Source organism: Rhodamnia argentea, chromosome 6 (genome assembly GCF_020921035.1).
Source record: "Rhodamnia argentea isolate NSW1041297 chromosome 6, ASM2092103v1, whole genome shotgun sequence".
NCBI classification, from domain to species: domain Eukaryota; kingdom Viridiplantae; phylum Streptophyta; class Magnoliopsida; order Myrtales; family Myrtaceae; genus Rhodamnia; species Rhodamnia argentea.
The window spans coordinates 14,198,263-14,223,815 of record NC_063155.1 but is presented as its reverse complement, the minus strand read 5'-3'; the positions used below and the strand labels follow the sequence as shown (position 1 = coordinate 14,223,815).

The 25,553-nt window shown below is 42.3% G+C and overlaps 3 protein-coding genes across 5 annotated transcripts; all 3 read left to right on the top strand.

The window, feature by feature from the left end:
* The first annotated feature begins 3,366 nt into the window (after window positions 1-3,366).
* On the top strand, window positions 3,367-7,758 carry LOC115754356 (protein LONGIFOLIA 1). Of its 3 annotated transcripts, none has more exons than XM_048281211.1 (5): window positions 3,367-3,388; window positions 3,435-3,609; window positions 3,746-5,176; window positions 5,339-5,534; window positions 6,872-7,758. In XM_048281211.1, exons 2-5 carry the CDS (start codon window positions 3,460-3,462, stop codon window positions 7,456-7,458), a joined length of 2,364 nt encoding a protein of 787 aa, XP_048137168.1. In that variant the 5' UTR covers window positions 3,367-3,388; window positions 3,435-3,459; the 3' UTR covers window positions 7,459-7,758. The 3 variants fall into 3 exon arrangements, with proteins under 3 accessions (XP_048137168.1, XP_048137169.1, XP_048137167.1); XM_048281212.1 differs by having other exon boundaries at window positions 3,368-3,388; window positions 3,439-3,609; XM_048281210.1 differs by having other exon boundaries at window positions 3,371-3,388; window positions 3,431-3,609.
* A 9,526-nt stretch (window positions 7,759-17,284) lies between these two features.
* LOC115754365 (protein DOWN-REGULATED IN DIF1 11-like) lies at window positions 17,285-17,644 on the top strand. Its single transcript, XM_030693363.1, has one exon. The coding sequence runs from the start codon at window positions 17,285-17,287 to the stop codon at window positions 17,642-17,644; it is 360 nt and encodes a 119-aa protein (XP_030549223.1).
* Window positions 17,645-23,507: 5,863 nt separating this feature from the next.
* LOC125315633 (protein FAR1-RELATED SEQUENCE 5-like) lies at window positions 23,508-25,359 on the top strand. The gene is made up of 2 exons (XM_048281220.1): window positions 23,508-23,522; window positions 24,050-25,359. Exon 2 carries the CDS (start codon window positions 24,166-24,168, stop codon window positions 24,961-24,963), a length of 798 nt encoding a protein of 265 aa, XP_048137177.1. The 5' UTR covers window positions 23,508-23,522; window positions 24,050-24,165; the 3' UTR covers window positions 24,964-25,359.
* Window positions 25,360-25,553: the final 194 nt, after the last annotated feature.

Below are 25,553 nucleotides of genomic sequence, written 5' to 3'. Positions count from 1 at the left end.
ACAACCCACTTAAGACAACTTGTTCAAGAGGCCTCTACCCTTAACCTATTTAAGAGATCCAACAACTGATAGGATTTCCATAATTTTTATTTTTTAAATTTTTTGAATTACTTTATAATTTTTTTCATTTTTTTTCGAAGTCTAGCTCGGCAATAGGTGAGGCCCTCGCCAGATTTGGGCGAGGGCCCGACCCTTGCGCATGGCCGGTTGGCCGGCCCTCGCCGGACATCGTAAGGAAAAAAAAAAGGAAAAGGAAAAAAAGAAAAAGAAAAAGACAAAAAGAAAAAGAAATAAAATAAAATAAAAGCAAAACAGCAAATCATATGAAAAAGGAAAGGAAAGAATGAGAACGAAAAAAAAAATCAAAATTTTAAAAGAATTACAAAAAGTCGTTCACTAGAATTATATTGCACGCAAGTGTTTCAACAATATGAACGTGTACTAACAAAATGGATAAAAAAATAATTTACGTTATGAATAAATGAACCATAAACAGACAAATAGATCAATTTGAACTGGTATTATGATTCGATCCAAATCCAAATCCGATCCGACCCATCAATTTCACAGCAGGACTACTGATAATGTTACGTATGTACCATCTCTTTCTCGAGTTTGGACTTGCGTTATTTATGACGGGATACACGAACGAATGCATACGGACGCGAACGGGTCAACGGGGTCGTCGTTCAAAGGATGACCCCAAGAGTCGAGCACGTGGGTTTCCGACACGTGGCGAACGTCGCCCCGCTCTTGGTTTTTGCTATCCTCCCTTCCGCCCGTTAAGCCTGCGCCCCGGCAGAGGTCACCTGCAAGATTTCCCCAGTCCCCTCCCCCGACGACCGGGAAGAAGACAGGAAATAATTTGCAATAAAATAAATGCCCTATGCCCATTTTTATATTTATTATTTGTTCGCTTAATTTATTACAATTTTGCGTAGAATAGTCCCGACAGCATTTCCATCTCTCCGACCACCTCCCCCCAAACATCAAGGACCCAACCCCATTTCCTCGATATAGACATGGCCACGGGTCGTGAACCGCCGATTCCGATTCATGAATCGACAGTTCCGATTCGTGACTATGCTTGAATTGGAACCGGCCCTTGAAGGGGCAATCCCGATTCCGGGCCGGTTCCGGTTCGGCCCAATTTTGAGCCGTTGGGAGGAAAAGAGCCGTTGTTTCCCCTTTTGTTTTTTTGTTTTTTTTTTGTTTGGAACGGCCGGTTCCGAATTTTTTTAAATCGTAACTAGCCCGTGAAGGGCCGGGCCGGTTTAGGTTTGGGTTTGACCTCGTGTAAAACGAAACCGAATCGTCCGACCCATTTGGCTAAATGGGTCATATTGACATGATCGATCGGTGCAACTTGATTAATTAATTGGCTATGTTTTTGTCTCTTATAAGTGAAATTGACATTAATGATTGCTGTAGTATTTCACAAAGTTTGAAATTGTAAAGTTCTAATATGCCAAGCGAGAAAGTGACATTCGTGATTTCACTCATGCCTTTTCTAGGATAATTTTTATTGGTTTTGCATAATTATAACAACTTATTAAACACATCAATTTTTTGAGAATAAAATAGTCAAACATTAGATTTCATCTGAAAGACGTTATTCAAATTGTCGCATCATGTTCGGATTGGAGTGGCCCGTGTAAAACGAAACCGAACTGTCCAGCCCATTTGGCTAAATGGGTCATATTGACATGATCGATCGGTGCAACTTGATTAATTAATTGGCTATGTTTTTGTCTCTTATAAGTGAAATTGACATTAATGATTGCTATAGTATTTCACAAAGTTTGAAATTGTAAAGTTCTAATATGCCAAGCGAGAAAGTGACATTCGTGATTTCACTCATGCCTTTTGTAGGATAATTTTTATTGGTTTTGCATAATTATAACAACTTATTAAACACATCAATTTTTCGAGCATAAAACAGTCAAACATTAGATTCCATCCGAAAGACGTTATTCGAATTGTCGCGGTCGCGTTCGGATTGGAGTGGCCCAACTCGACCCATGTAAGTAAGCACATTTTCATGCGGGGTTGTGTTCGGCTTACGTGCTTAACGAAACAGATCGTGTTCGGAATTGGCCTAATTGTTTGTAGATTCTTAAGTCGATGGTAGCGAATATGATTCGCGAATACGAATCGCCACCCCTAACTCCGGCGGGTTCGCCGAAATTCGAAGATCGGGTAATCGGCGATGCCGAATGACCCGGGTTCAAACCGAAGATTCTCCGGTGCGTAAGGTTCTTGCGACGACGCCCTTCTGGCCCTTTATCCTAGGGATAAAATATCTCCTCGAAGGAGACTTGGTCATATTCTCCAAAGAATTCTGTTAACGAGCGTCGTTAGCTCAACTTACTATGCACCAATATTTTCATGAAAAGAAAAAAATAATATTTTCCATCATTCGCGAAAATACTAGACTAAATTACCGGCGATGATGAAATGTTTTCCACAAACCGATTATTCGAAGCGACATGAGAGATCGTTTTCTAGGAAATCTCTCAATTATTAATTTTTCGTGGAACAAACGGAGTCTAAGAAGCAAGAAGGGGGCAGGAGATAGGCATACGTCAAAGCTCCATTTTGGCCCGGGGTCTCGTGTTCGGCGGCTCGTCACACTCGCCAATTGGTTGGCTCGTGGCTGCGCTAGGACGTCCCGTAGGCTCGCGCGAAAATGATCGAGGCTAAAGGAAAAGTTCGCTCAAGATGCGATATTTGTTCTCTTCGATAATATTGATATTTCACAAGTTACGAGTGGCATGAACTTCCTCTTTACGTACGAGCGAAAAAAATTACACACATCTTATTTTTAAAAAGGACATAAAATTCGAGGCGTAAACATGCGTGTATTGTTGTATTGAAATTCGAGATAAATATCTTACTCGGATAATTCACACGTGTCGTCCACCGTTCAAATTTAATAGATTGAAAACCAAATCAAGAAATTTCTCTTATTTGAATTAATACAATAACATTGAACATGTTTATATACTTTTAGAGATTAAACTGAATATTTATCAATAATTCATAGATCATATCGAATAGATTTAAGATTTTAAAAACTACGTCGTATATCGATTCAAAGTTCACGTATGATTGTTTTTCCTTTGTAATGATACCGGCAGTCGTCGGGGAGTGCAATTTCAGGCGGGGGCTTCGGAAACGCTCGGTGGCGGTAATTTCCGGGAAAGCTGAGGGCGAAATTAGTCATTTCGGAGATGATAGCTCGCAAATTTGGCTCCGGTTCATTGCCTGACAACGCTCGACCCACCCATTTAAAAGACCAGCAAAGCGGGAGTCATCGGTAAAGCGAACGGTCACACTGCCCATCCACACTTCCACAGAGAAGAGAGAGAGAGAGAGAGAGAGAGAGGAATGGAGATCTGAGATCGGGAACTTCGTTTCAGCTAGAGAGAGAGAGAGAGAGAGAGTCTCTCCGGCAAGATGATGACGGGGATCGTGCAGGATCAGCATCTGGAGAAGCAGATTGAGAAGCACATCGGATGCATGGCCGGCTTCCTCCACATCTTCGATCGCCACCAGGCCCTCGCCGGGACACGCCTCTACGCCGCCAAGCGCCTCCCTCCTCCTACGGTCTCTCTCTCTCTCTCTCTCTCTCGCGCGCGCGCTCGCTTTTGCGTCTTGGGCGCTCGTTCAGTCTCGTCATTGCTGTTTCTGACGGCTACTTTTTTTTCTTTTCTTCTTCTTTTTCTTATCTTTTGATCTTCAGGGACTGAATTCGGCTCGAGAGACGCCCAAGGTTGTTCGTTCTCCGGCGATGTCAGGAGAGCTCGCGAAATCTCCGGCGGCTAGAGCGCCGCCGTCGCCCGATCGGTCCTGGCCTTCTCCGCTGAAGGAGATCCGCTCTCCGGCGCCGGAGCCGGGGACGCCGGCCGCCAGGTCGCCGCTCCCGTTCCCGGTGTTCGAGTTCAAGGAGGGCACGCGGTCTCCGTGGAAGTTCTCCAAGGAAGCCCCGAGGCTCTCGCTCGACAGCAGAGCGACGACCGACGCGAAAGGCAGCCTCTATCCCCGCGAGATCCGCACGAACGCGTCCATTCTGTCCGCGAGCAGGCCCGACAAGGCGGCCGGCGGCGACGACGAGAAGCAGCGGCGGTCCCCGAGCGTGATCGCGCGCCTCATGGGCTTGGAGAACTTGCCTCGTCCGGATCCGGAGCCGGCGAAGAAGGCGGAGCTCCGGAGATCCGCTTCGGAGTCCAGAGTCAACAAGGACATCTACCGGTTCATGGAAGGGGCCCCGAGCGGTTTTCACGTGAATCAATCGCAGCAATTCAAGGTCCAGAGCAAGGCCGCGTGCAATGCCATCAGAGAGAATGCCGCTGCGAGAGGGGACAACAAGTCCAGCCTCGCCGTTGGCCATGACGCGAGGAACGTGAAACCGGAGACGGCCAAAGCTTCGCACAGAGGATTGATCCAGAGGAAGAGCTTCTACGACTCGACGGAGTTCTTCCCGGAGCCGAAACAGGCCGTGTCCATCTACGAGGAGATTGAGAAGAAACTGAGGATGAGAGGCATCGACGAGCCGTCGAAGGATTTGGAGACGCTGAAGCAAATTCTCGAGGCTCTGCAACTGAAAGGCCTTCTCCACTCGAAGCGCAACGATGTAAACCCGAGAAACTTGGTCTACGAGAGAAGTTTCAACGACTCTCCAATCGTGGTCATGAGGCCGTCGAGGTCCAGCAATCTCTATGGCAGGAATGGCAGTAATTCACCGCCTTCGAGCTTCAGATCGAGGCCGGCGGCAGCTCGCCGGAGCCCTGGTGCGGTGTCGCCGGCGGCGAGCCCTCGGTTCGAGAATGTGAATAGCCAGAACAGGGGGAGGAGTTCGGTTTCGCCCACTCGGAGTGACAATGGCGCCAAGAGCCCAAGCAGGAGGAGGCCCCTGGCGGCGGAGCCTCAGAGGAGAGCAAACGCAGTCGCAGAGCAGCGGCGAGTGTCTCCCGTTCAGTCCCCGAGGATTGGTTTCAGAAGGACAGGGCCGGACCAGAGCATGACGACGAGTCAATCTCCGAGGACTCGGTGGTCGACGGCCAAGGCTTACCAGGAGGAGGAGGAGGACGTGAAGGCGTTCCTTCCCGCAGAGGATGAGTCGTCCACAATTTCAGAGAGCAGTATCAGCACTCCATCACTGACCGATACGGAGGTACCCAATAGACATTCCATGTCCAATTACAAATCCTTTCGTTTTATTTCTCCCGCAAAATAAAATCCCGTTCCCCATAAAATCCTTACGACTTGTTATCGTCTCCGAATGGATTTTTATAAAACTTTAGTTCATGTTGATTGGTCCAAAATGGCGAAACAGAGATCGAAGATGGAGGAGTACAAGGAAGGGAAAAGCTTGCTGGAGAGGTGCGACAAGCTGCTACACAGCATAGCGGAGATCACAGCCGCAGCAGAGTCGCAGCAGCAGCAGCCGAGCCCGGTGTCCGTGCTCGACTCCTTCTACAAGGACGAGTCTTCGCCCTCGCCCGTAATGAAGCGCAGCATTGAATTCGAAGGTAACGTTTATTCCCAAGCAACGGGCTTCAAAGAAAGTCTCTTACTTTCACAGATTGTCTCATAGATTTTGATGGTTACGTCCTGCGAAATTTTCGATCACGGTGACCCCTCCTCCTGCAGCAGCAGCAGGACTGGACCTAGTCTCCCTCTCAGGCATTTCTTTCTTTCACCGGGTTTTAGATTGGTCCCCTCCTCCCTCTGCTTGCCATTTAAAGCCAGCCTTGACATGAGTGTCGCTGCGTCAATGTGAACTGGTCGTGCGATCAACGTCCATGGCTTTGAAAAACGTTGGCATTCTCTGTTCTCAAGCTTTTAGGCAATGTCCCAATCATCACTGCTCTAAACAATGTCCAGGACCTCATTTTCAGTCTGCTGGCAGTGTTAAAGTAGGTCTGTCACACGGAAACCGTTGCTTAGTCATGTCCATGTCCTTCTCGAGTTGAACAGCAAACTCGGGTCCGTTTTGGTGAGGATTGCGGTCCGGGTTTGGCAAATTTCACCTCCGAATGATCACGTGGTTGTCCTGCGATGGTGAAGGTCGGTGCAAATCTGCGGCGACCGACCGTCTTATGTGGGTGTGCGTGGGGAAGTTCTCGTGCGCTTTTTGGTGACGCATGAATCTGGCCAATTCAAGGCACGAGAGCATGGATTAAATTAGTAAGGCGGGGTCCAAGCCCATGAGCTGGATTGACTAGAATGAAGAGCCAGAATCATTGGGCACTGTGGCCTGTGGGGGCGGGGGGGACCCCCTGGAGGGTGTTGGATATATATATACATATATAAAACCCAGCATGTGCTCGGTGTACTGTCACGTGGGACGGGTGGGGCTAGTCCGACCCACATCATTAGTGACCTCATATACTCCATACTTAGAACATCTGCATAGTGCTATAATACTTTGTGTATCGTCCCTACGTGTTGATGGGTGGTACGCTGTGTTGCTGGATCTCTAGGTCTAAGCATTTGAGAGAGTCATGTGATCCTTATGTGAGGACGTGACTGGTGCGGGCTATGGAAAGATTATGTCTTGAGATGTCTAGGGAACGCTGTGCTGGTTGGTGGGTCATGCGGCGGCCCTCCTTCCTTAATGGAGTTAGGATCGTTTGCTGCCCCAGGAGGCGTGAAAACGGCTTCTCCATGAGCGCAGTCAGTGTAGATATGAGCCCTTGTTGCTTTCGTCTTGTGCTGATGTTGACAATGCCCCCTCTTAAAGCTAGCAAAATCACCCACCAAGTGCTTGTGGTTATGCTAGCGAACTCATCAGTTGATGGCACGTAGTGATGGGTTGCGATGTTTGTGATTTTCGACTGACTTTGATGATGCCGGGTGCGTGCAGATCAAGCGGCTGATCTGGACGATGATGCTTGGAGCCCGGTTTCCCCGATCTCCTGCAAACTCAATGAGAAGGCGGAGGACGGTGATTATCTTTACATCTCCGACATTCTCCGAGCGTCCAGCCACATTCCCAAAGACTCCAACTTATTCTTGTTGCTGGAGAAGCAACAATATCTCAAGGGGAAGGACACCTCCCGAGTCTCGAGACTCCAGCGGAGGCTAATATTCGACACCGTCGCCGAGATCCTCGATCGGAAGAGGCATTTGCTCGAGTGGAAGTCTCTCTCCGATGCGAGCTCGGCTCTCGAGAATCCATCCTTACAACAGATATGGTCGGAGTACCAGAGGATCCGGGAGAGGGACACATCGGACGACTTGCTGGAAGTGATCTGCGGGACGCTGAGGAAGGATCTGGCAGGGGACGCGGTCAACGGTTGGGACGGTTACCCCGTGGAGATGTCCGAGGCGGCCGTGGACGTGGAGCGGCTCGTATTCAAGGACTTGATCAGCGAAACCATCCGGGACCTCGCCGCCTTCGCCTCGGAGACCAGTAAATATCAGCCTCCCAGAAGGAAGCTGGTTTTCTGAGTCTGCCGCTGAGAGGGGGGGGAGGCGGCCTGTGGCGTATTACTTTCTTCCCCGCGTGCCCCTTTTTTTCGTTCTTTGCTTTCCCTCCTTTTTTTCTTTTTCGTTTTTCTCATCCTTTCGCACTTCGTGTTTCCCCCCCCGGTTTGATAAAAATGTTTAATCCTTAGTCGTAGCCTGAAAACCAGGTGATTTGCACACCCACTTCGGCAAAAAATTAAAGGTGAGAGGTGGGATCGAGATTGTGCATTTGTGAGCTTTGGATTGAATGTGGCAATCAAACTAATCATAACCTTTTACGCATTCAATTAAGTATAAAAGATGAAAGAAAGCTAAAAGGTAAAGAAAAAAGTCCTTGTAGTTTGCGCGAGACTGAAGCGTGAAAGCATGTGTTTTCGGGTTCTCAAAGTGATGAATTGATCGTGGATTGACGACTTTCGTCACTCGAGCTTTTTTTCGCTTCGACTCCCTGGCACGCTCGTGTCCTGTAGCTCATCATGCTTCACTGACCTTCATTGCTTCATTCTGGAAACGCTGGTTTCGGTCCCACTCCTTTAATTTTGTTGCTTCTTTACTGTTAGTTTTCCCTTCTTTTTTTTTTTTTTTTCTCTTTCGTGAGGTGGGTTCGTGTTTTCCGACCCTGCATCGGACGAGCCGCGGCGGCTCAGTTGTTTGCTCCTGAGGTAACCCTCTTGTGCCGCCATTCTCTGTCTGAAAATCCTGATTGCAAGCCCCGCCACTGGAAAGGATTTAGATGTCCTAGCAAAACGACCATCGGTGATTATCGATCGATGCGGCCTCCTCCCTTTCGCAACTTTCTCAGGGGCTTCTTACGGCATCTTGAGAACCCGGTTTCGGAGAGGATCGATGGTGGTTGGCTCGAGTGGATGTTGACTAATTACCCAGAATTCAGATGTCTTGGCAATCCTGAATGCAAGCGACACTAGATGTCCTGGTAAAAGACTGTGCTAATTATCTCGCTCTGATGACATCCCGAGCGGTCTCTTGGGGCATCTCGAGAACCCGTTTTCGGAGAGGATCGATGGTAGTTGGATCGGGTAGATCTCAGACTAATTACCGAGAATTTCTCCCAACGCTCGTGAGACAACAGCTTGTGTCGGAACCAAAGATAAAAGACACAGTTGGGTAGGACAAATAACATCGCTGGATTGGTCCCTCCGGGATCACAGAAGCCCGCGTTTTCGCCCGCAGGAAAGGCGGGAAGCTGTTGAAACGTATAGACTTACAGACGGACAGTTGAGTCCCACGTTGTCTGTCAGGCTTCAGGACTATACGAACCTCCGCCCCTCCCTCCCTGTGCTTTGTCCTTTACTTCGTCCCTGGTCTGAAGAGGTTTGAATTGGCAAAATTTATGAGGAGCGACCCCAGTGTTTTTACTGCAGAAAGGGGGAAGATGGGAAAGAAGGAGCGAAACCGGACGGATGACCCTCCTTTCTTTGGGAATTTAACTCGCGGGGGCCATCCTCGACTCCATTGCGCTGCCCCACCAAAGTCACCAATACATGGGGTTGATCGATTCTCGGTCAGGCCGGTCCTGTTCCCTCCGGTTCCCTCAGGTTCGGTCCGATCCGATCCGGGTCGGTTCATTATGCCGTTGCCCGGCCCTACTAATACACCTGCTTATAAGGGGGTTCTCTTGACTGAGGAGAAAGCCAAGGGTTGCTGCAGATGGAAAAGCTGGGGGGGCTTTTAATGCCGAGTCTGCAACTGTAGAAACAACCGAAATTGGATGACGGGGAGTGTCTTTAAGTAAGCGGGTTTGGTCCCTATTCCAGTCTGCTTCGGTTCAGTCAAATACAAGAGCGCTGGTTACCTGATTCTGATACAGAATTCAATCAGTTTCGGCGCAGGTCTACGGTTGGGTCATCGGCCCTTTTCCGATAACTCTTTTAATGTCACGTTCCGAGTTATCAGATGAGGTTTTTTTTACTTGGAGCTACTGGAATTACTGTAATGACGGGCCGGTGTCCGTGTCAATGTACGAGCCGGTGGGGGTGGGGAGGCTCGTATCAACGGAACGAGTGGGGGCGCGAACGTCTCCACGATTTCGAGATTCGATTCGACATTCTTTTTTCCTTTCCGGGGTTTGGATGATGTCCATCCCATGGTTCCTACGCTTTTTGCGCAATTTTCGTCATGTGGGTTTCGGCCATTTCGGATCATCCCATTTTTGATGTAATGAAAGGTTGGTGGGGTTGCAAAGGATGGACAAGAACTGCATGCCTCAGAGCAATTTCCAGTCAAGTTGCGGGCCTCGTTCATCACCTTTTACATCATCTCCTTTTCGAATTTTCAGCCCCCACCACTCCAAGGCCCATGTTCCCCATCTTGTGGGCCTTTGGCCACATGGCGTCCCTGCCCGGCTGATGGAGCCAATCATATACCGTAGAAAGCACCGCACGAATCGTTTCCAGGGTAAAATTTTCTGGACAAGCCCCTGTACTCTGGGGGTCTTTACGCTATGGTCCCTTCATTCTTTCGAATTCGAAATCGGCGCTTGATTATGGTTAGAAACCCCTAAGGAAAGCTCGGATGGAGGGGCTGCGTCGACCAATACACGAAAAGCGAGTGGGACTTAGTGCCATGACTATGAACTGACGAAGGGTCGCTGGACTAAAAAAAATCCAGAATCGCGAACGATCTGCAGATGAATTGCCCTTTTGCCATGGTCAAATGATGTGCACTTGTTCCTTGTCATATTATTTCATGATTCTGTCCTCCAAAAGAAGTAATTGCGCTCTTGAGTGTCCTTTCTAGCAATTGAAGATGCTTGCTATCGCTCATGTGCACCATGAGCTCATTGAAACCCTAATGAAGAGAAGCCTTGGGGGGTGCAAATTGGAAAGAAGCTAAAGACCAAGGGGCTCTCCCAGACAAAGGGCAAAAAGATGTGGGGGGGTCCTTGTCATTCTCAAAGGGCACAATCTCATATGTGAAGCAGAAGAGGATGGGGATGGGGTGGGTGCTCTGCCACTAGGCACATGCCATTCATCAGGGAGACTCTTCCTCTCTACTCTTTCTTCTTATTATGGGTTGCAAGACTTTCCAAACAATATTCGATTTTACCATTAAAAATCAACACATTTCCTAATTAGAAATGACTGAAACACCCGTTCCGTGTATCTCTGTTAGCCTTTTGGTGCGCGATAGTTAGGACTCGGATATTCCGTACCTAGCACGGGATCTTATGGCGGATGCTCAGAGGGAGATCGCTAGCACCGGTTGCCCCTCGCCACCTTTTTTTTTTTTTTTTTTTACTGATAAAGGAAAACTGCAGATGACAGATTTGACCGGGCAATGCCAGAATGATTTAGAGGTTAAATGGAATGGAGGGTTTTACTCCTTTTGTATCTTTCTTATTTTAACCTTTTTTTGACTTTGATTGTTCTTGACCAAATACAAATTCGAATCAAACATATAAGAGAGAGAGAGAGAGAGAGAGAGAGAGAGAGGGTTCATGCTCCCAGTTGTACTCTTTTGTCTTCAATGTGATAGCTTTGGCTTGTGATTGGGAGAGTTTATGGTTTGTGTCCACATCCTAAGGAGAGTGCCAAGAAATGGACTTGCAAGTCCGTATCAAGCCAAAAAATTTTCACAGAACTTGCTCCCTTCACATGCAAATAGAACCATATGCATGAACACAAAACCTAACATCGAGGAAAGTATCAAGGAATAGATAAAAGCCGACGGACAAAAAAACAAAGAGACCTTGCTAACATATTCGAATTTGTAACCCGTTCTCTAATACCATGTTCCCAAACGTCTTTTCGGCCTCCGTTACAAGAGAGATCCAATTTCCAAGTAGATAAAAAGATTGAGATTTTGAAAGGGATTTGGGCTTTTAGCCCCCAAAAATGCTCTACGGCCCATCAATTGTTGTTTCAATTAGGGCCTTCTAAAAGGGCCAGTTGAATTTGGGTCCCCACCGATACTCGGCTTGATCCAAACACGACGTGTCATAAGTTTTTTTTTTTTTTTTGACCCGACTCGGGACTCGACAAGCATTGACCCCGAGCCCAAAAATGGTTTGTGTCGGATTATTGAGTATATGTTTTTCGTGTACAATGTTCAATAAGGTCGGTTTACTTTGATTGTTTTGATTTTGAAACAAGTTCATAAACTTCCTTCGGATTAATTTCAGTTCACGATATGAAATTGAACCAAACCATCAGAAAGACTTTGTTCTACATCTTACCCCGAACCAAAAGGAAACACGACTTGTAAAAGACCGAAATTTTTTAATCCAATAGATTCTTTTCGGGTAGTTCTTTTTGACATCCCTAATTTTCTCAAGTGTAATTTTCGGACTAGCCTAACTAAGATTGGAATCGCGCTATGTAGGATTTGAACGACATTGGGTTTTGGAGTCCCGCATTCTACCTATTTCTTTCAAGTGCAGCTTCGCGCTTGGGTTTGTGTTGTACTTTTCATCTTGGATCTAAACGATGGTCAGAAATAGTACGTTTCAATAAGAATTCATTTGTTAGTATATGCTCACATATTTTAGCTTAGTAGGTAATACAATCTACCTTATTTTATAAACACCTCAATCAAGCAACATAACAATGTGAAGTCGATTTCTAGGATGCACACCTCCAAGACTTTTAAATGACATAAGCCCTACAGCTTAATCTAAAGGTCCGAAATCAAGAGATCTCCGGAGGAGGAGGCCGAGGTCAAGGGATCGAACTTTCTTGGCGTCCGAAACGGTTTCTCTCCATCTTCATCTTCTTCCTCACCCACACACATACTCACTTTATTGGAGGGTCTTCCGAAGATAATTTCATGTGGACTTGTTTATCTTTGGTGTCGAGATCCATTCCAAATGCAATTTTTTCCTTTTGGGTATGACGGAGAAAATTACCGAAAAATTCCTTAATCTATTGTAATTGTGCTAATTCAGTCCCAACTTTTTTTTCTTTTTCAATTGAGTCCTAAATCTTTTGTATTTGTGCCAATTCAGTTCATTTGGCAGGCCGGAACTAACGTGGATAATTTTTAATAATATTTTAATAATATTTTTTAATCTTTGAATTGTTCTTTCCTTTTTTCTCTTTTTTTTTTTTTTTCGTTAGGGCTGGCGAGGGCTCACAGCACTCGCCCAAATCTAAGTGAGGGCCGCGACCCTCGTTGCGGCTGCCGAGGACTCGTGACCATCGCCGGCCACCGGGGTGAGCCTTCATGGGCCCTTGCTCGGTGGTTGGCGGCCTCTTGTTGGTCCTAACCAAAAAGAAAAGAAAAGAAAAGAAAAGAAAAAAAAACACAAATGGTCTCCGAATTTTGGCTTAATGTGCAATGTGATTCATGAATTTATAATTTGTTCAATGTGGCCCTTGAACCGTAGCCCGACGTGCAATATGATTCCCGGACTTTAAATTTTTTCAATGTCGGACTTTTAATATGTGTTCAATTTAGTCCTTGGATTATAACAAAATGTTCAATGTTATCCTTGAACTTGAATTAATGGAATGACAACATTGAAATGTTTTCATATAGTTCGGGGACTAAATTGAACATGTTCCAAAAGTTCATGGACCATATTGTATATTGAGTTAAAGCTCAAGGACCACATTTCACATTGATTCGAAATTTAGGGATGATTTATATCATTATCCCTTCGATTCCTCGTCGTATCATCAATTAGGTGGTCCAATGATGCATCCTTATGTATTTTAGGGTCTGTTTTAGATTAGTTCTCTATACCGACAGGGTCCTCAATCCTTCCGAAACAGTAAAACCCAAGAAGCATTTATTGCAAGAGAAAGAACTATAGATGTTTCCTACATAAATATCTAAATCATAACTGATGAATTCATTTCATTAATGCACTACTTCTCTCAAGCTATAAAAGTCCTCATCTCTAGATCAACTACATCATCAAACAATCAACAATCTCATACGATTATCCAACTCTTCCATCTCCAAAAGACCATCATGGCAATGCTCAAAAACTTGTCTGCTCTCATGATCTTGTCCGTCATCACCGTCGCATTGCTTCCTAGGGCTACCTTCAGCATAGTCGGAAACGGAAAAAGCCCTGATTGTGGAAAAGGAATGACTACCGATTGTGGGTTTCAGCTCTTTCAAATCATTGTCTTTGCCAACATCACTGCACCCACGGAAGAATGTTGCCGTGAGCTCGTGAAGGTCGGGAAGAATTGCAACGACCAATTCGTGGAGTTTATCCTCTCGACCCACAAGCCGGGTAAGGGGACGGTATCCGATCTCTACAAAAGGAGCAATGAGACATGGAACAATTGTGTTGCGGCTACCCATCCCAAGCCCGCTCATTGAGAGTTATTCATATTTTTGTAGAACACTAAATGTGCAAAATAAAAAAGAAGGAAGTAGTACTTCTATTTAATTCTACGCAAAGAGTTTTCCTATATTTTCTTTATGCCTCCTAAGCTTTATAGTTAACCGTCACGGAAGCACAAGAGTGGATGGGTCATATTTCTAGTGTTCAATTTGCTTAGAAACTTGTAATTTTCTAGAGTGATCTGCAAAATACAATCAGCCCCGTAACCTATTCTTACTTTCGAGTCTAAAAACATAGTCACAAACAAAACTATAAGAAAATGTCACTTTGTTCCTTATGTTTCTAGTATAACCAATTGAAACGAACAACTAAGCGATCTTACGATCAAATGATGGTTTGATAATCATATGTTCATCTCTGGCAATGGATAAATGTATGAATTAACAATCTTGTATAAATCTTACTTTGAATCTTGTAAACAAAAATAAAAAAAAATTCAAATCTCGAAATGTATTTCTCTCTTTATATAAGCATCTATTGCTTCATATCATATCACTAATTTCTTTCTTTCCATTAACCGATAATTCAAATAGTCTATACTAAGATAATCTGGCAAAATCTTTTAAATGTTAATTATTTGATCACGCGAGTGTAAACTTGTCTTTTGAACATTTAATGAGGTTTTATTTAGTATCAAGAATTGAGAAATGAGTAGGGTCCAACATCTCATGTAAAATGAGATCGTAATAATTCAGACCATGTTATTGTGCAAGAGTAGATTTAATTTAATCAGCCTAAACGAAATGAATGTATGTTGCTTGGCTCTGAAGACGACGATGACGAGTATAATTATTATTATTATTATCGTCATCGTTGTTATTATTTTTATTACCATTATTATCATCATCAACTTGGCTCCATTTGATTAATGAAACTTAGTAACTTCACAAGTTTTAATAGTTTTTTAATAAAGGGAAAAAAGTCCCACCCAAATATAATCGAAAAGTTAATTAATCAATAAATGAGTTCTGTAGATTTGGAAGCCCAAACCCAAACCTTATTAGAGTCAAAATTGGAAAACCAAAGCCAAATTTGGTTTAGTGTTGTTAGAACTTTGTATATATAAACTAGACGTCCTTCTCATTAACGAGACCTATTAATTATTCACCTTTTGTTCCACAAGTTCTTAAAAAATAACGTAATGAAAAACAAAATCACACTAAAATATCTGGTCAAATTGTCAATTAATTAATAAATAATCTTACTAAATCTGGAGAACCAAAAAACCAAAATATCTGGTCAACAACGAATCGAAAAACCAAAGCTAAATTTGATTGAGCGATACACGGGGAAAAATACAAAATTAAACAGTACAACGGGGGATGCTAGGGAAGTTGATAAGGTATCTAATTTTTTGAGGTTGATCCATGTTGATACAACAAGCAGTGTGTAAACGGGTCGGGTTAACTTGAGTCAATCACTGTCGGGTCATATCGAGAATGTGCAATGTTATTCTCTGTTTTATCTTTCTCCTGAAAAGGGAGGACCCTTGCTTGCTTGCTTTGGCTTTTGCAAGCCTTTCGAAACCTGATCGAGTGCCTCTGAATGACCGGTTCAGCACACGTGTCGCGACAATATTCGTCGCAAGCCGAACACCTCTTCTTGGATCCTGAGAACCGGCGCGTAGGTTTGGAAAGGACAAATCAAGCACAAACAAAGTTTTATCGGGAAAATAGCCCTATGTAATTTTGATGATTCCAACATTATCGTTGATATATAATATCTTCATGATAAGTGCAGATATTCGTCATAACGACATGGTGAAGATTTCGCGAGTACTGCGATGATGTCGATGGGCTTCATGGGATCAACGACGAAGAATTACAAGGATGAGGATATTAATAAGAGGAGAAAAAGTCAGATATGACGAAGTTTTCATAAGAAGATGGAATCATCATTGATCTGTCATCGACGTATAGTCTTTGGAAGCAGATATGCTCAGGAGGATAATTAAATTGACTAATCGCAAGTCGTACCACGCTGTTTGACCATGGGCAAACCGGAAGACCGGTGATAAGGAGCACATGCCATCGTTAAGTGATAAAGAGCATTCGATGATGCTGATATCATGTCTTGGAAGGTGCTAATGATTGAGTGCATGCGTGCATAACTGCTGGTGGGTAGTTGTCGTCTAAAGGATAGGTTGTATTGGCTGATCTAGACCCCGATGACAGCACCAATCAACTACCCGCAGCTCTTAACTCCCAACGGGTGAATTGAAAGATGGCCATACAAAGAGAAGTAACGTAGCTTATAAGGGTTGGTTGAAAAAATAAATAGAGCTTGTTCTATTATCATCATCTTTCTGTTGATGAATATATGCTAGTGCCCGATTGAAATTTCCTTGTTGTGGTCGGCGGTATTGTAATTAGTGATAAGAGGAAGTGTACAATAGCGTTAGTAGTACTTGCATTTCGATAGTGCAATCTATCTTTTAATAGAAGTAGTGCATGCTGATTGTAACTTCTCTTGGGAAATACTTGTAGAGTAATACAATAATGAGGCCATCGAGGCCACCGGCGAGGCCACCTTGCCTAGATTTAAGCGAGGTCGGGCGAGGGCCGCAACCCTTTCCCCTTGCTGGCGAGGGCTAGGCGATCGTTGCCAGCCACAATAAAGAAAAGTTAAAGAAGGAAAAGAGAAAGAAAGAAAAGCAAAAAGAAAAGATTTGAGTGAGGGCCGTGACCCTCATCGCGGCTGCCGAGGACTCGTAACCATCGCTAGCCACCGGGGTGAACCTTCATGGGCCCTCGCTCGGTGGCTGGCGGCCTCTTGTTGATCCTAACAAAAAAGAAAAGAAAAGAAAAGAAAAAATAACTCAAATGATCTCTGAATTTTGGCTTAATGTGCAATGTGATTCGTGAACTTATAATTTGTTCAATGTGGCCCTTGAACCGTAGCCTGACGTGCAATATGATCCTCGGACTTTAAATTTTTTCAATGTCGGACTTTTAATATATGTTCAATTTAATCCTTGGACTATAACAAAATGTTCAATGTTATCTTTGAACTTGAATTAATGGAATGACAACATTGAATGTTTTCATATAATTCGGGGACTAAATTGAATATGTTTCAAAAGTTCATGAACCATATTGTACATTGAGTTAAAGTTCAAGGACCACATTTCACATTGATTTGAGATTTAGGGATCATTTATATCATTATCCCTTCGATTCCTCGTCGTATCATCAATTAGGTGGTCCAATGATGCATCCTTACATGTTTTAGGGTCTGTTTTAGATTAGTTCTCTATACCGACAGGGTCCTCAATCCTTCTGAAACAGTAAAACCCGAGAAGCATTTATTGCAAGAGAAAGAACTATAGATGTTTCCTACATAAATATCTAAATCATAACTGATGAATTCATTTCATTAATGCACTACTTCTCTCAAGCTATAAAAGTCCTCATCTCTAGATCAACTACATCATCAAACAATCAATAATCTCATACGATTATCCAACCCTTCCGTCCCCAAAAGACCATCATGGCAATGCTCAAAAACTTGTCTGCTCTCATGATCTTGTCTGTCATCACCGTCGCATTGCTTCCTAGGGCTACCTTCAGCATAGTCGGAAATGGAAAAAGCCCTGATTGTGCAAAAGGAATGACTACCGATTGCGGGTTTCAGCTCTTTCAAATCATTGTCTTTGCCAACATCACTGCACCTACCAATGAGTGTTGCCATGAGCTTGTGAAGGTGGGGAAGAACTGCAACGACCAATTCGTGCAGTTTATCCTCTCGACCCACAAGCCAGGAAAGGGGACGGTATCCGATCTCTACAAAAGGAGCAATGAGACATGGAACAATTGTGTTGCGGCTACCCATCCCAAGCCCGCTCATTGAGAGCTATTCATATTTTTGTAGAACACTAAATGTGCAAAATAAAAAAGAAGGAAGTAGTACTTCTATTTAATTCTACTCAAAGAATTTTCCTATATTTTTTTATGCCTCAAAAGCCTTATAGTTAACCGTCGCGGAAGCGCAATAGTGGATGGATCATATTTCTAGTGTTCAATTTGCTTAGAAACTTGTAATTTTCTAGAGTGATCTGCAAAATACAATCTGCCCCTAACCTATTCTTACTTTCGAGTCTAAAAACATAGTCACAAACAAAACTATAAGAAAATGTCACTTTGTTCCTTATGTTTCTAGTTTAACCAATTGAAACGAACAACTAAGCGATCTTACGATCAAATGAAATGTATAAATTAACAATCTTGTATAAACCTTACTTTGAATCTTGTAAAAAAAAAAAAAAATCAAATCTTGATTTCTCTCTTTATATAAGTATCTATTGCTTCATATCATATCACTAATTTCTTTCTTTCCATTAACCTATAATTCAAATAGTCTATAATAAGATAATTCAGAAAAATCTTTTATCTTTTAAATGCTAATTATTTGACCACGCGGGTGCAAACTTGTCTTTTGAACATTTAATGAGGTTTTATTTAGTATCAAGAATTGAGAAATGAGTAGGGTCCAACATCTCATGTAAAATGAGATCGTAATAATTCAGACCATGTTTTTGTGCAAGAGTAGATTTAATTTAATCAGCCTAAACGAAATGAATGTATGTTGCTTGGCTCCGAAGACGACGACAAGGAGTATAATTATTATTATTATCGTCATCATCGTTGTTATTATTTTTATTACCATTATTATCATCATCGACTTGGCTCCATTTGATTAATGAAACTTAGTAACTTCACAAGTTTTAATAGTTATTCAATAAAGGGAAAAAAGTCCCACCCAAATATAATCGAAAGGTTAATTAATCAATAAACGAGTTCAGTAGATTTGGAAGCCCAAACCCAAATCTTATTAAAGTCAAAATTGGAAAACCAAAGCCAAATTTGGTTTAGTGTTGTTAGAACTTTGTATATATAAACTAGACGTCCTTCTCATTAACGAGACCTATTAATTATTCACCTTTTGTTCCACAAGTTGTTAAAAAATAACTTAATGAAAACAAAATCACACTAAAATATCTGGTCAAATTGTCAATTAATTAATAAATAATCTTACTAAATCTGGAGAACCAAAAAACCAAAATATCTAGTCAACAACGAATCAAAAAACCAAAGCAAAATTTGATTGAGCGATACACGGGGAAAAATACAAAATTAAACAGTACAATGGTGGATGCTAGGGAAGTTGATAAGGTATCTAATTTTTTGAGGTTGATCCATGTTGATACAACAAGCAGTGTGTAAACGAGTCGGGTTAACTTGAGTCAAACACTGTCGGGTGATATCGAGAATGTGCAATGTTATTCTCTGTTTTATCTTTCTCCTGAAAAGGGAGGACCCTTGCTTGCTTGCTTTGGCTTTTGCAAGCCTTTCAAAACCTGATCGAGTGCTTCTGAATGACCGGTTCAGCACACGTGTCGCGACAATATTCGTCGCAAGCCGAACGCCTCTTCTTGGATCCTGAGAATCGGCGCGTAGGTTTGGAAAGGACAAATCAAGCATAAACAACGTTTTATCGGGAAAATAGCCCTATGTAATTTTGATGATTCCAACATTATCGTTGATGTAATATCTTCACGATAAGTGCAGATATTCGTCGTAATGACGTGGTGAAGATGTCACGAATACGGCGATGATGTCGATGGGCTTCATGGGATCAACGAGGAAGAATTACAGGGATGAGGACACGAATAGGAGGAGAAAAAGTCAGATATGACGAAGTGTTCATAAGGACATGGAATCATCATTGGTCTGTCATCGACGTAAGGTCTTTGGAAGCAGATATGCTCAGGAGGATAATTAAATTGACTAATCGCAAGTTGTACCACGCAGTTTGACCGGTTTGGCTGATCTAGACCTCGACGACAGCACCAATCAACTACCCGCAGCTCTTAACTCCCAACGGGTGAATTGAAAGATGGTTATATGAAGACAAGGGAAGAAGTGTCAAAAAAGTCATAAACCTATTACATTAGTACTAATTAAATCCTAAATCTTTTTTTAGTGTCAAGTCGGTTCTAAACCTTTTACATTAGTACTAATTAAATCTTAAACCTTTTATTGGTGCAAATTCGGTTTTAAACATTTTGCATTGGTGCCAATTTAGCTCTAAATCTTTTGTATTTATGCCCATTGAATTAATCCGATTAATTTTAAGCACAAATCGCCGATGTAGATATCGATTGTCTTAAATGACATGGTCGACGCCGACTCTGACTTGGACATTTTTTTTCATACTATTCTAATATTTTAAATAATTTTTAAGCATTTTTTTGTTATTGCAGAAATATTTTTTAAAAATTATTTAAAATATTAAAAATATTAAAAAAATATCCACGTCAACACCAGCGGTGACATGTAGGAAAATCGACGTCCACGTCGCCGAATTTAGATCAAAATTGATTGAATTGACTCAATTGGCATAAATACAAAAGATTTAGGACTAAATTGGCACTAATGCAAAAGTTTTAGGACTGAATTGGCACCAATAAAAGATTTAGGATTTAATTGGCACCAATGCAAAATGTTTAAGACTGAATTGACACCAAAAAAAGGTTTAGGACTTAATTGGCACTAATGCAATAGATTTATGACTTTTTTGACACTTTTCCCCGAAGAGAAGTAACGTAGCTTAAAAGGGTTGGATGAAAAATAGATAGAGCTTGTTCTATTATCATCATCTTTCCGTTGATCAATTTATGCTAGTGCCTGATTGAAATTTCCTTATTGTGATAAGCAGTAATGTAATTAGTGATGAGAGGAAGTGTACAATTGTGTTAGTAGTACTTGCATTTTGATAGTGCAATCTATCTTTTGATAGAAGTAGTACATGCTGATTGTAACTTCTCTTGGGAAATACTCATGGAGTAATACAGTAATGAGGCCACCGTGGCCGCGGGCGAGGCCACCTTGCCTAGATTTAAGCGAGGTCGGGTGAGGGCCGCAACCCTTGCCCCCGGCTGGCGAGGGTCCGGCGACCGTTGCTAGCCATGATAAAGGAAAGTTAAAGAAGGAAAAGAGAAAAGAAAAGAAAAAGAAAAAAGAAAAGAAAAAGGAAATAATGAATTAATAAAAAAATCATACATGTTAAATTACCATTAAAAATTCTCCATGTCAACGCCGATTGTGCCACATAGGACAATCAGCATCCGCATTAGCGATTTCCAGCTAAAATTGATTGGATGGATTTAATTGGCAATGTATAAAAATGCATAGGATTTAATGGCACAATTAAACAGTTTAGTACTGAATTGGCAAAAATGAAATAAGTTTAGAACTTTTTGGACAATTTCTCCTTTTTTTTTATGGCAAAATGATTGAATCGGAAACTCAATGAGATGACAATGCCATCAATCCTCTTAGAACAGTAAAACCCGAGAAGAATTCATTACAAGAGAAACAAATGTAGATGTTTCCTACATAAATTTCTCATCATAATTGACAAATCCGTCGGATTTGGATTCCCGGCCATAGTTCCTCAATGTCACGGGTAACATTAAATAAATCTCCACCATCCAATTGCATCCAACGCTTAATAATCCGCCACGTCATCTAAAGGAGGCTTAATAATCCGCTACGTCATCTAAAGGAGGGGGGGCAAAAATTGGACGGCACTTTTGAAATCTGAATATTCTCTCTCTCTCCTCATTCCTTTTCCTCCTCTGCCCGATTTTCCTTTGCTCTCTCCTCAATTCCTCTCCCAAATTTCCTTTGCTCTCTCGTCGAATCCGAAACAAAATTTGCTCTCTCCTCTTTGCACCTTCGCGCTCTGTGTCACCTCATTCCTCTATCTTCGCCGCTCGCCTCCTTGGCCTCCCTCGCATTGTCCGTCGTCTCTGCTTGATGCGTCGCGGCTCTCCACTTCATGTCCGCTGCCTCCAAGTCGAGATTGGATGGGATCAGCGTCGCCATAGCATTTTCCTGTGCTCCCTCCCGCCGGCGAACATCCCTCATCATCCTCTACTCCCCTCGACGCGTCGCGTCTCTCCACTTCAAGGCCGCCGCCTCCAAGCCGAGATTGGGGCTGGATCAGCTTCGCCTTAGCATTCGCCCGTGCTCCCTCCCGCCCGTGAACATCCGCATCGTCCTCGACTCCCCTCGACGCGTCGCGGCTCTCCACTTCGAGGTCTCCGGCTTGGTTTCAGCTTGCCCTTTTGCTCGCGTCGCCTTGGCTTGTGTGGTAAAATTTTTGATTTGAGCCTCGACGGTTTTACGTGCACGTATGAACTTGCCCGAGCTTGAATTATATGTACTCCCAAGAGAGAATCGATGGGCCAAAAGACTGCATTCACCTTCAAATCGCCCAATGAATAGCAGAGAAAGATTGCTGCACATTCTATAATTCTTGGTTTTTGCCCCTTCTTTTCTAGTTGAGGTGTGAAGGTTGAGGGAAACGTTTTCATTTAGCTTTGCTATGTTCCTACTTGTCTGCGATTCGGGGAGGTCCCTAATTTGCAGTTGACTTCTAAATTAGCTCACATACAAATATTTTCATTTCTAGTTGTGTCTAGAGACTTTGCATTGTAATTACCTGCTATAATGCCTAAGCGCACTTTTTTTTGTCAACAAGTAATTGTTTCTATAAGAAATATGAAAGCATTTCATATCGCTCCTATGTAGAGATTTCATGTCGTTACATAACTCTGTAGCATATTGAAGTGGTCATGATGATTCCTTATATGTGTAATTGGAGGTGATTTAGATGAAGCGAGGGTTGCTCTATGGTATTCAGTTACTATTTCTGCAAAATTCTTTTAATAAGATGATAATGTGATTAATCTCTTTAGGAACTTCAATGTAGTGATTGGTCACAACGTCCTCTTACGGAAGAGCAGAAACAATATGTAGGGAGAGATGCGCTCCGCTTGCTTGAAATTTCAGTGTCTTTCAGGCCAAGATTATCAATAAAGGTTGTACTGCTAGAACTTCCTAAATCCCTTGAGATATCTTTGACATCATAATGCAAAGAAAATTCTTTGATCACCTGGAATACGTCACATGGCTTTGCAATTATTTTTCTTTATTCCGACTTAGTTTCATTCGTGCTCTTGAAATTGAATCCGCCAAAACAATTTGTTTCCCTTCACCTTTTGTGGAGATAGGGTCAGAAAGGGATGTGCGTTTTAGTTTTGGAAGACCGAGGACTTTGACGGTTGTCATCTCTTCAAGAAAATGTCCCTTTACTTGTAGCATCTTCTTCAGTATGAAGCCTTGTGCCTTAGCATTTCCGCTTTGTGCATGTCACGGTTTTAGGTGATGGGATTTTCTATCCCGATTGAATTTTTTTTTTTTTTTGTTGTAGGTAAATGTTTAAATGGTCATGTGGTCTTGCATTCTGACCACATGAATCTTGGATTGAAAGAAGTTCTTAAAGAACCCGATACATGTAGTGCAATTTTGAGGATTAAATCTTCCGAAGCTTTACACATCAATGAGAAAGGCTACAGCTGAATTTCCTCACGGGATAGTCACAGTAGATGAGGATTAAATCTTTTGAAGCTTTACACATCATGCGCCATAAATACAGAATTTATTCGAGATCTTAATGCATGTGCTCATGATGCGTCGCGCTATCGGGAGAGCTTTTAGCTATATGTATAGCCCAAAGTTAGAATGTGCACAACTAATATCCACTTCATGTTTTATGACAGAGTTATGCGGGTCTCTTCAACCTCTGCTATGCTTAGTACTAGCAGTCAAATTATCCCTCAAATGGAGACTCCCTCTCAAATGGATGATGATGGCCCAAGGTAATTAATATGTAGAAGTGAAAGTATGTTAGTTTTTCTTCTGTTTTATTGTTTGTTGTTCAAGTTTATCTTCTAATGGTGCTACTTTGTCCACTATTTTGTGTGTGATTTTATCAGCAATAATTATTGGACTCCACAAGTGGGTATGGAATTTAATGATGTTGATGAGGCGTGGGAGTTTTAGAAGATGTATGCATTGAAAATTGGTTTTGGTGTACGTAGGAGAGTTACTAACAAAAGTAAGGATGGTTCCATAACTTCTACACGCTTTTGTTGTGCAAAAAAGGGACATCGACGAAAAGATAAACGACTAGAATTAGTAAAAAAACATAGGCCTGAAATGAGGATGGACTGCCATGCTTGAATGGGAATCAAATTAGTTCGAGGGAGCAGTAAATTTTGTGTGTATGATTTTGAGCCAAATCATTCCCATCCACTCCATTTTGCAGAGTGTACTCACTTGATACTGTCACATAGGCAAATAAGTGATGCCCAAGCTCAGCAAATTGTGTTGGGCGATAATGCAGGCCTCACACATAGACAGTAGCATGACTTGTCTAGTGTATAGGTTGGGGGAAGAGAAAATGTTGGTTATACAAGGGTTGATCTAAAAAATTATCTTCACACTAAATGAGAGAGAGACATGGAGTTTGGAGACGTAGGATGTTTATTGAGGTACTTCGAGAAACGACAGATCTTAGACACATCTTTCTTCTATGCTGTTCAACTTGACAAGAATGAGCAAATAACAAACATATTTTGGGCAGATTTTAGGATGGTTATTGATTATACCCTTTTTGGTGATGTTGTGACTTTTGACACCACATTTTCCACCAACAAAGAGTATAGGCCACTCGGTGTCTTTATTGGATTCAATCACCATAGAGAGCTTGTGATTTTTGGGGCTGCACTTTTATATGATGAAACTGCAGATTCATTCAAATGGCTTTTTGAAACATTCTTGGGGGCACACAAATATAAGAGGCCTGCAATAATTTTTACTGATCAAGATGCAGCAATGTCGAAGGCATTAGAAGAGGTGATTCCCGAGACAAGACATGGATTTTGTACATGGCATCTAATGCAAAATGCCATAAAAAATGTTGGTCATTTAATGAAGAGTGGATCTTATTTTTTGACTGATTTGAAGAAGCTTGTGTACGAATATGTAGAAGTGAAAAAATTTGAAGAGGCTTGGGACTCATTACTTTCAACATATCAAGCCAGTGACAATTCTTGGCTCCAAAATCTGTATAGGTTGAAAGAGAAGTGGGCTAGATGTTATATGAAATCTACAGTGACCTTGGGGATACGTAGTACACAGTTGAGTGAGAGTTTGAATGGAGATCCGAAAGATTATCTTACATTTAATATAAATCTAAATGGATTTTTTAAGAGATTTGATAAAGTGGTGAATGATAAGCGGTACAAAGAGTTATAGGCTGAGTTTAATGCTAGAGAGAAATTGCCTACGATTTTGTGTCAGACATCACCAATGTTGCAACAAGCGGGTAAAGTCTATACACCTTCGATGTTTGAAAATTTTCAGGCAGAATGGATGAAAATTTTATCCCTGGTTATCAAGGAATGTAATGAGATGGGTCTCTTGCGTCAATAAGTTGTTGGTTCATTTGGTACAAATGAATTAGAGTACAAGGTCATTGGTGGCCCAAGCAATGAAGTGGTTAATTGTGCTTGTAATCATTTTGAGACCGTTGGGATTTTATGTTGCCATGCGTTGAAGGTGCTTGATAACTTGGACATAAAGTTAATTCCTAATGCTTATATTTTGAAGAGATGGACACGTAAAGTAAGAGATTGAATACTAGAGAAGCATGGTTTAGATACTCAGGTATAAGTTGTCATTAAACTCTTTTTTACTCAATTTAATGTTCTAATTTATTGGCAACTTCTAATAAATTCTATATATTCGTTCGGGGGAATGGTGACATGGATGCAACCGATAGATATAGAGAGGTGTGTCCCGAGTTTGTTAAGATAGCAGTCAAGGGCTCACAAACTATTGAGAGA

Coding starts and splice junctions, on each gene's coding strand:
- LOC115754356 (XM_048281211.1), top strand. CDS start 3,460: ATGATGACGGGGATCGTGCAGGATCAGCATCTGGAGAAGCAGATTGAG. Junction 3,610..3,745: donor AGCGCCTCCCTCCTCCTACG/GTCTCTCTCTCT, acceptor TTTGATCTTCAG/GGACTGAATTCGGCTCGAGA. Junction 5,177..5,338: donor CATCACTGACCGATACGGAG/GTACCCAATAGA, acceptor ATGGCGAAACAG/AGATCGAAGATGGAGGAGTA.
- LOC115754365 (XM_030693363.1), top strand. CDS start 17,285: ATGGCAATGCTCAAAAACTTGTCTGCTCTCATGATCTTGTCTGTCATC.
- LOC125315633 (XM_048281220.1), top strand. CDS start 24,166: ATGGAGTTTGGAGACGTAGGATGTTTATTGAGGTACTTCGAGAAACGA.